Source organism: Lepisma saccharinum, chromosome 18, assembly GCF_977018435.1.
Source record: "Lepisma saccharinum chromosome 18, izLepSacc3.1, whole genome shotgun sequence".
In the NCBI taxonomy this organism is placed as follows: Eukaryota; Metazoa; Arthropoda; class Insecta; order Zygentoma; family Lepismatidae; genus Lepisma; species Lepisma saccharinum.
This window is the reverse complement of record NC_139246.1, coordinates 41,414,154-41,429,503: the sequence shown is the minus strand read 5'-3', so window position 1 is coordinate 41,429,503 and position 15,350 is coordinate 41,414,154. Positions and strand designations below refer to the sequence as shown.

The 15,350-nt window shown below is 38.1% G+C and overlaps 1 protein-coding gene across 1 annotated transcript in view; it reads right to left on the bottom strand.

The window, feature by feature from the left end:
* Window positions 1-15,350, bottom strand: part of LOC146002024 (uncharacterized) — a 132,731-nt gene that overhangs the window by 105,947 nt on the left and 11,434 nt on the right. The window contains exons 2-3 of the mRNA XM_083139732.1: window positions 2,738-2,969; window positions 44-141 (exon numbers count right to left, since the gene is read on the bottom strand). Coding sequence (XP_082995858.1) covers window positions 44-141; window positions 2,738-2,969 — 330 coding nt within the window. The remainder of the gene's footprint in view (window positions 1-43; window positions 142-2,737; window positions 2,970-15,350) is intronic.

Sequence of the window (15,350 nt, the reverse complement as noted above, 5' to 3'; positions counted from 1 at the left end):
CTTTGGGAACCACTGGCCTTCACTAAGAAACAGTGAGACTTACCTGGATATTTTCTTTTGTGTTCAGCGTCAACTTCTCTGGCCAAATTAAAATATCTGTCCTTGGATTCCTTCGCCATCGACTTCCACATATGTCCCAACCTGCAAGGAAACATAAATTAATATGAATAAACAAATATTAAAACTAATATCTGCAATACGAATATAACAGCATTTATAGTCGAAAACTTAACTAAACTGAATGGGTCAACAGCCACCCAAGCGCCAGAGCCAACCCTGATTTTCCTCAGGACGCTGAGCCAACGCTGAAAATGTCGATGCTCCCACCTTGAATCGAACCCGGAATCGCTCGCACCAAAGAGAGTGAGCTCCATTTATTTCTCTACGCAGGACCCCTAATTATAATCTTATGGTTTATTAAACACTCGTACGGTGTGTTAATGTAGGTCCGGACATAAATTATACTATATTATAGATAATAAATTTAAGATAATATCTATCTAAGATTCAACATAAATGAGATTACGATCAAATACAGTGAAACCCCGATGTTACGTTACCGCATTTTACATTTCCCAGCATTAAATCGTGATGGTCCCAACATAGCAACATGTTATAAAATTTTCCTCGATTTTAAGTTTAACCGCATTTTAAGTTTTTTCACCTTGGTCGCCTGAAAGACGTAAAATCGAGGTTCGACTGTATGATTAATATTATTCACTACTGCAAATATTTTATATGCATGTTTATTTACAACAGTTTCTACTTTCTATTTTCACTTTACTATTGTAAAATTCGGTATTATTCTGACAAATGGCTAAATTTGCTACTCCTGCTCCTTAAACTTCACAAAACATAATTATATCCTCCGTGTTCCCATTCATGTTGATGAAACAAATTTCTAACTTTTTTCAGGTTTTTCACGCAATTACAATTCTAGACCATTTTGTGGTTCTTTAACTTGCTGATTCTCTACTTTTAGCTGTTATTTATTTATTTAGATTTCATAGTGAACTCAGCAGACGGATGCCTAGTTTAAAACACTCTATTACAATTTGTAGATACGCGGTGGAGGCACATAGTGGTTCGGATCCCACTTTAAACTGTATGAAGCCATACCGCAAATCTTGACGTTTGGCATGATGGCATGTGCGGTAATTGTGCCGCAATAGCGAATCTTAGACGATTTGATTGATGTGAAGAAAGAAAAACGTAAAATTTACGTTGTGTTGAGTCAACAGTTACTGCTGAGGCATCAAAAGAACTTTTCAATTTAATTATTCTAAAATTTCTGAAGCTTACTATTGTAACTTTTTTCAAGTAATGCGAGGATTGTATCAATAATAAATTAATGAAATGCAAAATGCCATAATCGTACTGGTTTGCTTCTTTTAAAACTGACAACCAATATACTAATTAATGTTTCTTTAGTTAAGTGAGGAAATTTAACATTTTCCAATCTAAAAGGCCTAGAACTAGGTTTTTTTAAGTTGTTTTTTTTTTAATTTCCGGGGGAAGGTCTCTGGACCCATTATAAGCTAGGGGATATTGAACAACCCTCAGGTACATCGTATGCTTCTCCCAGAGTCTGCCCCCCCTCCCCCAAAGCAAAAGCTCAAACTCCGCCCATGAACCAGTCCCGATCCATAGAGAAGAACACAGTTTACCATTAAATATTTTCAAAATCAGCATCGTGTCCTGGACTACTGTTCTTTGATTAAGTCTGTGCACTAAGACGGCCGGAGCGTTGTGCTGAATCACATCACTTCCAAAAAAAAAATGGCCGAGATTGAGAATGTGTGGGGCTCTAGCCACCATATCCCCTAAATGTGCCTTCATGGCACAGTGCTATATGCACGGGAACTATGGAAACCTGTATTCAAGAAGCTAATCGTATTAATAACTCGTGGCGCGGGTGATATATCGTCCAGACGATATATCGCGATATTGAAAAAGTATCGTCCAGGCAATATCAACTAGACGATATATCGCCACGATATTTTGGCGATACATGTCGTGTCAGCGATACATCGCCACGATATTTTGGCGATATATATCATGTTGGCAATATATCGTCACGATATATACCGTGGAGATGTATATCGCCGATATCATGATCCATAACTGCCTATCAACCGACCTGATTCTACTCACTCACCCGGAGTGACGTGTGGTCAGCACGACGAACTTTCAGTCATTGTTTAAGGTATTCTATGGCCAGGGTATTGAAGAAGCTGGTTCTAAAAAAAAGAAGTGGATTGTTTCATAGCCAAAAAGTAGCAAGTACATAAAGAAACATATTTTTTCCAGCTGTTTCGATGTAATATCAAAATTCCTTGACTCTTTCACCCATAGCCAGGGTTGTTAAAGGTCCAGGAACTTTAAATAAATTCAATTCCGGTCCAGGAGAGAAAATCAGCCAGCGTAAATGGGTTCTGGACCGTAAAGGACCTTTTTATCTGTAAAGTTTTTCAATTCGGTCCAGGAACCTTTTCTCCGGCTCAATTTAAATACTGTCCAGGAACTTTTTTTTTTTGAAGAAATTATACGCAACTTGGACCGAATTTAAATTGTGCGAGAAAACAGGTCCTGCAGAAGAACCCAATAGAACCCATTAGAATTTATGGGTTACTGGACCTTAAGCAACCCTGATCATAGCTTGATTTCCGGCGTTATCGTTGAAACAAAAGAGCTCACGTCCTTATTAATTAATATAAACATATTGAATGTTACTAACTTGATGCTGATCTCCTTGTTGCTTTCCCTCGGGAACTGCATGGCCAGCTTCTTCCGCCACTCATTGGCAAACAGCATAAAGGCGTTGGGCGGCCGAGGGATCTTCTGCTGGGGCAGCTCATAGTGCTCTGGTGCGGGTGGAGGCCTCTTCCGAGCACCCGCCTTCGAGGTGCTGGGGGCTGCGAAAGGCCTACTCAGGAGTGGGTCCAGGTACACGTCGGAAGCACCGGCATCTGTAGCAATTAGAACGACAAGATATTTAAATATTTCCTAATGGTATGGTAAACTACGCACTGAACCAAAAACGTATCTATTGACACAAATATTCTGACTGCAATAACACCTTAACGTGCATAAGCTGCAAATGATGCACTTTTTGGTGTGCCATAATTAGGGCTCGAAAGTTGAGGAAAAATTCTTTTTTTTCCTAGTGTCCGAAGACGAGGCCGAACATAATATATGTTCATTTTGGGTCATTGTAGGCCAGAAAAGGGTGAGTTTTATTTGTCCTTTTTTGCCTTTTTCGTCGTTTTTTTGCCTTATTGGTTCTTTTTTAGCCTTTTTTAAGGTCTTAACGACTTTTTTTTTGCAACTTCATCTTCTTTCGACTACGGTTTAACTGCCCATTTTCAATCCGAATCATCATCAGTACATCACCTCTTAAACATCCTTTCTGTAGTAAAGAAATAAAAAAGGAAAGAAATAAATATATTTGAACCACCCCTGAAACGAGAGAAAAACATTTTTGGACGACTGAAATAGGATCCGAAGTCCTATTTCTCCAACCCTAGTGTGGTTAGTCCAAATATGATTCTTCAAATATGATTTTTTAAATTATGTTAATCTAAAAAATATATAATGTCTGAAAGAAGATGCATTTCATTCATATAGTTTTTTCGCACTGTGTGTTCCATACCACCAGAATTTTGATTTTTTTAATTCATTAAATATGTAATTAAAACTGAAGTTATTAATTAATTTGGATCACATTTATACGTCCTCTTTTCCGTTTTTAGGTCCTTCTTTTGATATTTTTAGGTCTTTTTTATAGGTATTTTTTGCCAATTTATAGGTCTTCAACTTCCGAGCCTTAGTCATAATACACACAGAAATGCATAGAAGACTACTTTTATCAGCTGGTGTTCCGTGTGATGCACTAAAAATCATCAATTGGTAAGATCAGACGGCCGTAGGCCGGGGGCGCACAAATAAAAGGCTGCGTGCGCTTGTAGTTAAAAATGTATACCACGAGCGCACAAAATCCATGGCGATGTTGCCACGTTGTGTCAACTGTTTTTGCCTAACCTAACCTAACCAGTTTTATTCGCCACATCCCAGTATTTTCATCGTTTTACGAGTACTTAAGTACTTACAAACAAAGTCATTCATTGTATTCATGAAAGTTTTGTTATAATTAACATGTGTAATACTTCTTGATATTTGACTTTTTATGCAATTAAATGATCCTCTACACAGGCCAGCCATTACACAATCATAGATGTGGCAACGCAGCATTGGATGTTGTACGCTCCTGGTACCTTTCATATACCACGAGCGCACACTTTCACATTTTTGTGCGCTAGTGGACTGCACCCGATCAGACAACATCAACTCAAAGAAAACAAAATTAGACTTCTAATGCATCAATTGACACAGCTAAATGTGTAATTTTGTTATCTTTGAAATGATCTTGTCTGATCTTCCTAACTGATGCATTTTAGTGCATCACTCTGAACACCAGCTGATAAAAGTAGTATTTTATGCATTACTGTGTGTATTATGACACACCAAAAAGTGCATCATTTGCAGTTTATGCACTTTAAGGTGTTATTGGAGTAAAGCTATATGTGTCAATCGACATGTCTTGGGTTCTGTTTGTAGGTAAACTGCCAACGGGGGTTCAGGTGAACCCCCATGCAAAACTACAGGGTGGGTGGGAAGTAAGTAGGTATTAAAAAATAGCAATTTGCAATTTTAATGATTGGTTGATTTCTGTAGTGTGGGCAGGTCAGCACACAAGCTACTTTTGCCCCTCACGCAATACGGGGATAAGCTCCCTTAACTAAAACAAAATTGAGCAATTGAGGGGAGGACAACTGAACCACAACCATATACAGTGGCGGCGACTGGGTTCCAAAACTGGGGGGACAAGGTGTCAAAAATAAAGGGGGGCAAGGGCAGTTTACTTTCCCTTTGCAGATAAGGTATAGTGCAGGGGCAAAAGTGGCAAAAAAAGAATCACTTTTGTTGAAAGTACATTAGAAAGAAAAATGAATGAAATATATGTACTGATGTGATGAAGCTCATACGAAAAGAAACGTAATATGTAAACTTCAAACACACTTAAATTTCTCTTGATTTAAAATTCAATATTTTTATGGGCAAAAATTTAAAAAAAATTGTGTAGACTAATATACAAAATACTAATTATGTCGAACTGTAGTGTCATTATCATTAATCTGTAAATAAACATGGCAGCTGATATTTTGCAATTATCATTTAAAAAATCGCCAAAATTCTGCTACAAATACAAGAAAATTGACAATGGGAGAGGAAAGAAGAGTTTACAGGATCCTTGTTGGGAAACCTGATGGTAAGAGACCTGTAGGAAGGCCAAGACGAACATGGAGGGATAACGTTGAGATGGACCTAAAGGAAATCGGTAAGGATGGAAAAGATTGAATTGATCTTGCCCAGGATAGGGTCAGATTGTAGGCCTGTGTTGCTGCAGCCATAAACCTTCGGGTTTAAGAAAGCTAGGGAGTTAGTAAGTTAACATTATAGTATTCTGGATGATTTTTGGACTAATAACCCCATATAATGTACTACTGGGGGACCACAGAGAACTTCGCTACCATGAATTGCTAATTTGTATTTCAATATTGCCAATATTGCACACGAACTTCCCCATCACCCCCGACTAAAAAAACGTTCGTAGAGAGGCTGCTGTTAGCAATGACCGACTTTTTTCTTCCTCAATAAGTTTCAGGCCAGTTGCCAAGAAAGTATGCAATTATAGACTAATCAAGGCCTTGTAATCAGTGGGTCACCTAGGTCACATATCATAAACGTGAGGCATATTTCAGTGTTCAGTTCCACTTCAAACTGTAATTCCGCTCTCAAATGGCCTAATCGTGAGTAACATGAACTGATGCTTTGCTAAATTTTGCTCATATTGTCCGAATCCACACTTTGAAAGATCATCTGACCCGGGAGTGCAACTAATAGCCAGAGCTAATATTCAATAATAACATTTATGCTTGTTAACGTAGTGAGAAAGATATTAGTTTCAACATAAATTAGGTACGTGATATGATAACATCAACAATCACCCTTTTTTTTGCAGATTATCGTTTGTTGACATGCAGTATGATAATGCGGATATATATTGTTTATAGTTTGTAAGCTGATATATCTTGTGCTGCAATGAATTAGATAAAAATTGTGAATAATGGGAAATACGTCCAGTAATTAGAAATTATATTTCATATCGAACATTTCGATACACTAGATTTTTTATAGGGTAAGTCTGTACGATAATATTTTTGAGATCGGATTCATAAATGCATTGCATGGATCAGTGTTAAGACTTTTCATATTTTACGCCACTTTTCTTGCTTTAGAATGATCTTGACCCTGAAGATAAATAATGGCTATATGTACTTCATGAAGGGACACTCGTGAGCGCTCGCACACACACACACACACGCGCAAGAAAATGTATGGATTCAGGATTCGAACCCTGAACTGATGGCATTGGAATGGTAATGAAGGAAACTTCATTGCAGTTCCTCAAACAGCAAGTTGAAAAACCGATTACCGATAAGTGTGTAACACTTATTATCTGAGAATTTCCGAAATTTGAATTAAAATTCACACGAACCAAAACAAAAACTAGAAAAATTTACATGAAATTCGTGAAATAATTAAATGTATTCATTATTTAATGTAAGTTTTTCGTTTCATTAAGCTATTTAATATGATCACAGAAATGATATTACAGTTGTAACAGATTAAGTTCTTGTTTATGATTAAGAATAATAACAAATTGTCGGTACTCCAATTTATAAAAAAATTCTTGTGCTTAAATTTATCTTCTTTTGAAAAACTTGACCAAACTTTCTATAAGAACCTTCGCAGTACCCTAAGAAAAAAAATTCCGGGTACATCACTGGTCGGAATAACTAAGAGAATCTATCCGCAGTGTGCGAATTAACGGGGGGGATATCGGGAATTTCCCCCTACAAAACATTTTATCCTCTACAAAAAAAAAATATTTTTCTGTCCCTGCTGGACTGAAAGCAAATACGTAGCATACGATTTCTTAACTGTGGCTCGTAACAATCATTCGGGATATGTAACACAAAAATCAATTGCATCTCAAGTTATATTTTTAAATAGGCCATTGTTTTTTGATTTATTGAATTGCTTTATTTTACTTCGTTTTTTGTGCCACTTTTAGCTAATTTGCGAAGATGAGGATGAGTGATGTGATGAATGGTCACTCACAAACATTCATGCCCAGGCCGGAATTCGGACGAGGGACCGCTGGCGTCGTAGCCGGGGGCCGGTGCCATCGTTTACTTGTTGGCATTGTCGTCGGGTGAAGGTTTTACAAAAAGCTTTCAGACTACCGGCTTTGCTATGTCCACTGTTAAATAAACTACAAAAACCGGCTGCCATGACAAGTAGAGTTGATTTCGTCAGCTTTAGGTCGAAAATAAAGGACTGATTGATTCGTCAGCTTTATTCGTTAGAGATAGATCGCATTTCTCGTCGTACACTGTCATTGAGTTGAACGAGCAATAGAAATTTCGTCAAGTTTTACAGTGTTACTACTTCAATAGCTCTTCTTGTGTGAGACCTTGGGCTTTCTTAGAATGTAAACATACTCTGGGCATTCCATCGTTACGTGTGTGACATTTCACACACAAAATGTAAGGTTCTAGACATCTAGACATGAGATTGTATTAAAATATTCACAATGAACTGATTTCATGGAATCGTGAAGTACTTTGTGGTGTCTGCTAACAAATGAAGAAAACGAGTTTGATGGCATAGGCTGAATACATGATAAGCATTCACAAAAGTGCATTACGTGTGTGACGCTTTAAAAATGTAGCAAATTTTGACTTCAATTGTCTGTGAACCATATAAGCTCCAGATGCTAGTAGCTTTTATTGGTGAAACGTGTCAATTATATGCATTCACAAACATCTAAACCTTCATGCAATTAAAAAAAAAATCCAGATTAATTCATTTCTTAATTTTCATGGAGTAGGACCACTTTTCGTGGAATGCCCCACTAGGTATTTCTAAAGAACGTGTAAATGTTATCATAAGATTTAATGCTTGGGCTTGAACCGCTGTTCTAAGGTACTTACAACCGCAAGACAATAGTTTAGATTACTGACTGGTAACATATACAAATTTGCATACCCAAAAAGCCTGCCCCCTGAAATGGAATCACAAATACGCCAATAAGTAGACATCCCCCCAAACCAAAATGTTTCTTCATTTGCACACGGTCCTTTCGTGTTGGAATTATTTTATCACATGTTACCAGTCGCAAGCGTTATTTACTTCTCAATTATTGTGGACATATTGCATAATATACCAGTATCAAATCATCCAAACTTTAATATGTAAAAGGGCCTTCTCGATGCCGTAATGGTATAGTCGTCGCAAGCATATTCAAATTCAATTTTATATGTAAAAAGCATAACACACGCTTCTGTATTATTTGAGGGACGGATACCCTTCCCATTCCTTTCCGATGCCCGTGTTGCCAACGTGGGAACAATGAAAGTAAACATGAGACATTTTAAAAATATAAGCATCAAGCTACATATTCGAAAATGCAAATAAATAACTTATTGAGTTCTTATTACATACTACTTCTTAAAAATGTAGTGTGGATGCTTCAGCAATTTGTACCCTTCACACGATCAGAGGCGCAACCACGAATTTTTGTCTGGGGGGGGGGCAGTACCAGGAGAAACGTACCAATAATAATAATAATCATAATAATAATAATTTGAATAATAATCATTATTGTTATTTTAATAATAATAATGGTATTATTATAACATTATTATTGTTCTTGTTATTGTTATAATTAATTTGCTTAATTTTACTTTGCTTATTGTGCCACTTTTGGCTAATTTGCGAGGATGGAGATGAGTGCAGATATGGTGAAATTGATGAATGAACACTCGCAAACATCCATGTCCAAGCTGGGATTCGAACCTGGGACCAACATTATTATTATTATTATAATTAGTAGTAGTAGTAGCAGTATCAAAGATTATATTACCCTTGTAAATTATGCAAAGAGGGGTAGAAGTTGGTGCTAAAGCATTTGTGTTCGAACAAACTACTTGAATTATTTTTTCAATACGTTCCTTGAAAAGCAGAAAATGCTTGATAAATCCATTCCAACTATAATTCTTTTTTACATTAACATGTATAACTTTCATGCACGATATGTTTCACATATATGCAACATGGAGGGACGTGGCCACTAAAATACATTACACAACTAATTCATCCATCTCACAATAAACCAACAGCAAAAATTACATAAATTGTCAGCCGGCCCCATGGCAGAGTGGTTAGCACATCGCGCTACGACGCCAGGGATCCCGGGTTCGAATCCTGGCCTGGGTATGGATGTTTGTGAGTGTCAATTCATCAATTTCATCACATCATCACTCATCCCCATCTTCGTAAATTAGCCAAAAGTGGTACCAAATGCGAAGTAAAATAAAGCAAATCAATCAATCAATACATAAATTGTCTCTCAAATGTGCACGCTCCCTCTCCTCAAAACAATTGTTCATGTACTTAAAACAAAATCAATTAAGACAAGTCTTATTTCTCTGTCTGGTAATTTACATTACAGAGAAGAATGATAAATTGTGAGCGAAGCGAGCAAGAAAATCTTGGGGTCCAAATTTTTTGCAGACTGAAATCAATATTGATTTAATAGGGCGCAAATTATTTCACGCGACGCCAATGCATTCTCTCTTTTACAAGTGTTGTGCCTCCCCGATAGTGTAGTGGTAACATCGTCACCTTGTGTTCAAGGGATCCCGGGTCGCTACCCGGCGGAGGCACATGGCACAGTTGATCGAATTCGAATTTAAACTGTAGGTCCAGTCCCGATTAGCTTTTCTGTGCGTAAAGTAGACTTAAAACCACACATTAATCAATCTTACAATTTATTTTCATTTATATCATACGGCGCCAGGGCCGTCTTCCGCCGCCCCCTAGCTGCGGTTATGAACTTGTAAGACTAAGAAAAAGAGGCACTGCGAGCGAAGCGAGCAAGAAAATTTTATGAAAAGTATTTTTATTTGCATAAAATTTAAAATTTGAAGTTGTGGGCGGTAATTGCCCCCTGCAGGTATACTTGGCCGTCAATGTTTGCCCCCCCCCTAAAACTCATTTCGGTCCAAGGTTGGGGGGGCCATGCACCCCCTGTGGTTGCGCCACTGCACAAATACCTAGTTCTCAGCAGGCAATTAAAATAACCCGATTGTAACAGAGGTGAGCCCTTTTGCAAAGGGCAAAGAGAACAAAATTAAGAATAATAATTTGATACTGAATGAGTTAATGTAGTTAATATAAACCCTCCTTCTTTTGTGTTTATATACAAAAAAATATATTCATTTACTTTTCTCCTTCGTTCTTATATATAAAATTGTATTTAAGAGCGTTTTTAAACTTTCTGTGTAAAATGTATATTAAAAATGTATCTTATGTACTTATAATGTATGCTGGGCATAAGTCCAATATAACTTTGTTTTATTTATTTATTAATGCCTTGTTTTAAATGGCGGTTGTTGAGTTGAATAATCATTTGATGTGTAAAATGGCACAACAAATGATTATTCTCTGAGGTGTGGTTCCAGGCAAAGTACGTAACCTGGCACCAAAGCTTCGTGAGTCTTCACTAATGCAGTTTCCAGAATGCACTGAGATCACCCCTTAGCACGCCTACAAATACTGATTGTCACAAAGGAGGGGCCATGCGGAATTCCTATAATTAATGTAACGGCAGGCACACATTTTCGGAGGTACTGTCAACACACGACATATCACAATCTTATCCTTATCTTTATGAAAGTTCTGGTAAAATAAATCAACTTCAGTAAACAAGTATTTTGTTCATAAACAAAATTTTGAACAGATAGTCTTTCGGGTGGTTTCGGAATTTCATGGACCCCCCTAAATACGCCTTTGTTTGCATTAGCTGACCCCCTCCCTTTCCGTTCAAAAAATTCAGGGTTATGTTACCAAAAGGTAGAAAAGCGAAAAAAGATAACTAATACAAAAAAATAAACATGTCACTTCTGGTGCCCCTTATCCTACAACTTCCCGACCAGAGCGGTTACATATTTTAATTTAAGATACAAGAGTGTCACTTTGTTCTACAATAATCAAACCATCAGCAAGATACAGTAAAATGACGGTAAACCTGTGCGTGAAAATTTCCTAAATATGTGTCCACAAATTTTCGCTCCCACTTCTTTCTGACTAAAGATACCTGCACACGGGCTACTAATACTTTAATCAAATTAGTGACACGTGACAGATACCGGCACCAAATTTTGCTGAAATCTCTTTACAAAATTTTTAAGCCATCATGCAAAAATGAAACCGAGAGAAATGAATCGTAGCAGTAGCGATGGCAGAACGATTTTGTTTGCAAGGGCCAAGGGGAGTCCAGCGTTTCATATGAAAATAAATAAAAAGTCTCAGAAGATCCAAAGTTAACACCGAATACTCTATGCGGTAAGGTAATATAAAAAGGTGTATCAAAATAAGCTGAATTTGTCTGTAAAACCTAGAGTATTTTGTGTAGCTAATTAATTTTTTTGTATGTGTCAGATACCAAGGTGATGCAAGTCAAACGGCAATTACAGCCTTCTACGTCAAACCGTCTGGTACCTAGAGCAATTCAAAGATGGTGCAACGACTTGAACATTACTCCAAGGAGGATGTGCGCGGTGAAATTCATTCCTTCATCGCATCATAACGGGCGATGAAACTCCAATATCTCTATGGACACCTGAATCAAAACGCCAGAGTATGACATGGAAACATCTGCCAAGAAAACACTGGCTACTGTATTTTGGGACCGCCAAGGTGTTATTCATGTTGAATTTCTGGAAAAGGGTACGACCATTAATGCGGACACATACTGCCAAACCATGGACAGGTTGAAAGCAGCCATACGTCAGAAACGAAAAGGGGGCACTACGAAAGAGGGTGTTGTTATTGCACGATAACGCACGACCACATTCAGCCCAACGGACCCGTACACACATCATGGGTTTCAACTGGGAAATTCTGGACCATCCTCCGTATTGCCCGAATTTACCTCCTTCCGACTACCATTTGTTTGGCCTCCTAAAGAAACACCTCCGTGGGCGGCGTTTCGATACACTGGAAGAGGCACAACAGGCTACGGTTACCTGGTTAGGGAACCTGGAGAAACATTTCTTTGAAATGGGCATGGATGATTTGGTGACACGTTGGAATAAATGTTTGGACCGCAGTGGTTCCTATGTCAAATTTTAGTGTGATACCATGTGTCAAACATACTACAGTTTCATATTTTTTTTCTATGCACGTTTTTCAATAAATCGAAAATTCACCTTACTTTCTGATCCATCTTTGTATATGCCTACAATGATAGCTACCCCCCCCCCCCCGATGGCGGTGGTAACGTCGTCGCCTTGTAATAAAGGGGCCGCGGGTTCGAACCGGCGGAGATATATACTGGTTCGGATTCCACTCTAAACTGTAGGTCCAGTTCCAATTAGGCTATCTGTGCATAAAGTGGACTTAACACAGCACTCAAATACGTATTGACAGCCCAATAATATTTTTGTAAAAATTATTAAAGATGAGCGGGTCAGAGACTTATTTCAAGATTGGGGTGACAAACCTTTCTTTTTAAAGTGTAACCCACTACTTTCAAGGATTATTTGTTTCTAGTTCTATTCGTAAATTTTTCTTTGTGCAACAAGGGGATTTTTTACCGAGCAGGCCCAAAACCAGGTGTACTGAAGTCTTATGTTAAGTTAATTGTTAGTTTCGCCAGGCAGGAATAAACAAGAAAACAAAAATGAACAATAACAATTATTATAATAAATTTCGAGTCTCCCAAAAGTGTATCAGCAATGTAATGTAGGGTCAATTGTTAGATTCCCGACGGAAGCACATTCAGATCCTACTTAAAACTTTAAAGTCCAGTCCTGATTATCCTATCCGAGAAGAGTAACCCTAAAACAATCTTAATCGCGATTCGAGTTCAAGACAACTGGTTTGCACACAATCATAGAGACACGCACATGCACTCACACGAGACAGAAATATATCATTCACGCATTTTATTTAAAAATGTTGATAGAAATCACTCAGTGACAATTGTTACCATTTATGATGACAAATAACTGCGTTATTTGCACTCCTTTTACTTACCCGCTACCATCTTGGATCCACGTCTTCTAAATCTTATATTCGATGGAACATAGAAATTCTCGAACGGAATGCTTGTTAACCACGCCATCACACGAACACACGCACAGAACTGACGACATATACTTCCAAAATCTCAGCACCCGTCTTATTTCGAGTCGAACGAGTCAATGGTTTAAACTCAACGTTCAATTGTCTTTACCAGGCGGATCAGCTTCAGCACGCGCTTGTTTTGGTAGCCATTGCATTGTTGGTAACCTCGGTCATTTTTTTCTCTTCTTCCCTCCTTCACGAAGAGGGTGGGGGACATATTTCCTATACAACGAGTCTAAGCTAAAAAATGTTTACATTTCATCTTATTGTTTCACTATGAAAGAACACACTTGCCAGGTATAGTCGAGACACGGTGTTATGACTCGTGTAAAGGGTTTAAATGTCCATTTTTTTAATATTAAATGGAATATCCATTTCAGTAAACATTCACATATTTTTGAACAGTATGCCTCCCCGATGGCGCAGTGGAAGCGTCGTCACCTTATAATCAAGGGGGTCCCAGATTCGATACCTGGTGGAGGCACATAGTGGCTTGGATCCCACTTTAAACTGTAGGTCCAGTCCCGATTACCCTTACTGTGCATAAAGTTGACTTAAAACAAACCAACTCAATTTTTGAACAGTAACATTTTGATTGTGCAAAAGGAAGATACTACCTACAAGCCAGAAAAAAAATGCGGGGGTGCAGAGAAGGGCATGAATATTTTTGGGGGGGACAATCATATTTAACTAGAAATCCCAAATCCTAGAGCCCACATATAATGTTTTTGGCTATAAAGCTGACTTTTGTTGACACTCAATTCGTGGCAAAATTTGTAATTGTTCTTAATGATGCTTTTCATATTTTCATGAGAAAAATTCCGAAAAATGATATAAAAATGTTATAATATATATCGTATTTTTTGTGGGCTTTAGGAGCCTATTCTTTGGGACAATTAGTGGTACGTTTCCTGATAGGCAAATTGTATGTATCTACGAAGTTGACACAATTAGAGTTACATGCCAAGGGAACATTACTATAGGGGATATTAAAGTTTAATAAAGTAGTATCAATTTTTCATTTCTTCCAATGTCTATGTTCATAATCTATGTGAAATTTAAAAGAAAGTATTTTTTTTTACTAAAATACACTTGTTTACATAAATGGGGCCTCACCGATGGCGCAGTAGTAGGGGTTACGCATTCGATACCCGGTGGAGGCACATAGTGGTTCGGATCCCACTTTGAACTGTAGGTCCAGTCTCGATTACCCTTACTGTGCATAGAGTGGACTTAAAACATCAAGTCAATCAATTGTTTACATAAATGGACATTATGGTTAAATAATCTAGCAATGAAGCAAAATATTAATGTGAACTTGTAAGTCACAAAAGCAGTATTATAAAGGGATCTTTGTTTAATATTTAAGAACATTATACAAAAAGATGTAGGGATTGATGGAGCTGTCCACACCCCTTCCCTTGGGAAACTGCGTTGTACTTGTAGATAAGGGCATGGGAATGCTATGGTTAATATAGCAAAAGTGCATTTTGTGTGAAAGGAGCATTTACTTCTTCTTTATTTGCTGGGGGTGGCAAGGGTGGTGGAATGGTCAACGTTGGGACCCGCACAGTGCCAATCTACAAGCCGTAAAACCCCGCAGTGCGGAGGGCCCGGAAACAAGTAAAAATTTTAGGGGGGGGCTCAGCCATTGACATAAAGTGCGCGTCAAATCTCCTGCATATGGCGATAGCCAATAGCAGTGCACTGCAGCGGTGCCATGTCGAAATCTCACACAGTAAAGAGACAGCGTGGTTGAGCGAAACGCCTTGTCAAGGAGAGCACGGCAACGCCGCACGTCTGTGATTCGCTGGTGCTGTTCAGCCGTTCAAGGCCATATACAGGAGATTTGATGCGCACTTTAGTAGAGGGTTCGCGTATGTAAAAGGTAAACGTAGTTAATTAGGGGTACAGAAACGAATGCAATATACACAGGTAAATGTAAAGTTAAAGTTCCGTGTGCATACAGCCATGAATGCACATTTAGGGTATGTGGAGGTAGGGCTCCACATATTTTCGATGCACGGACA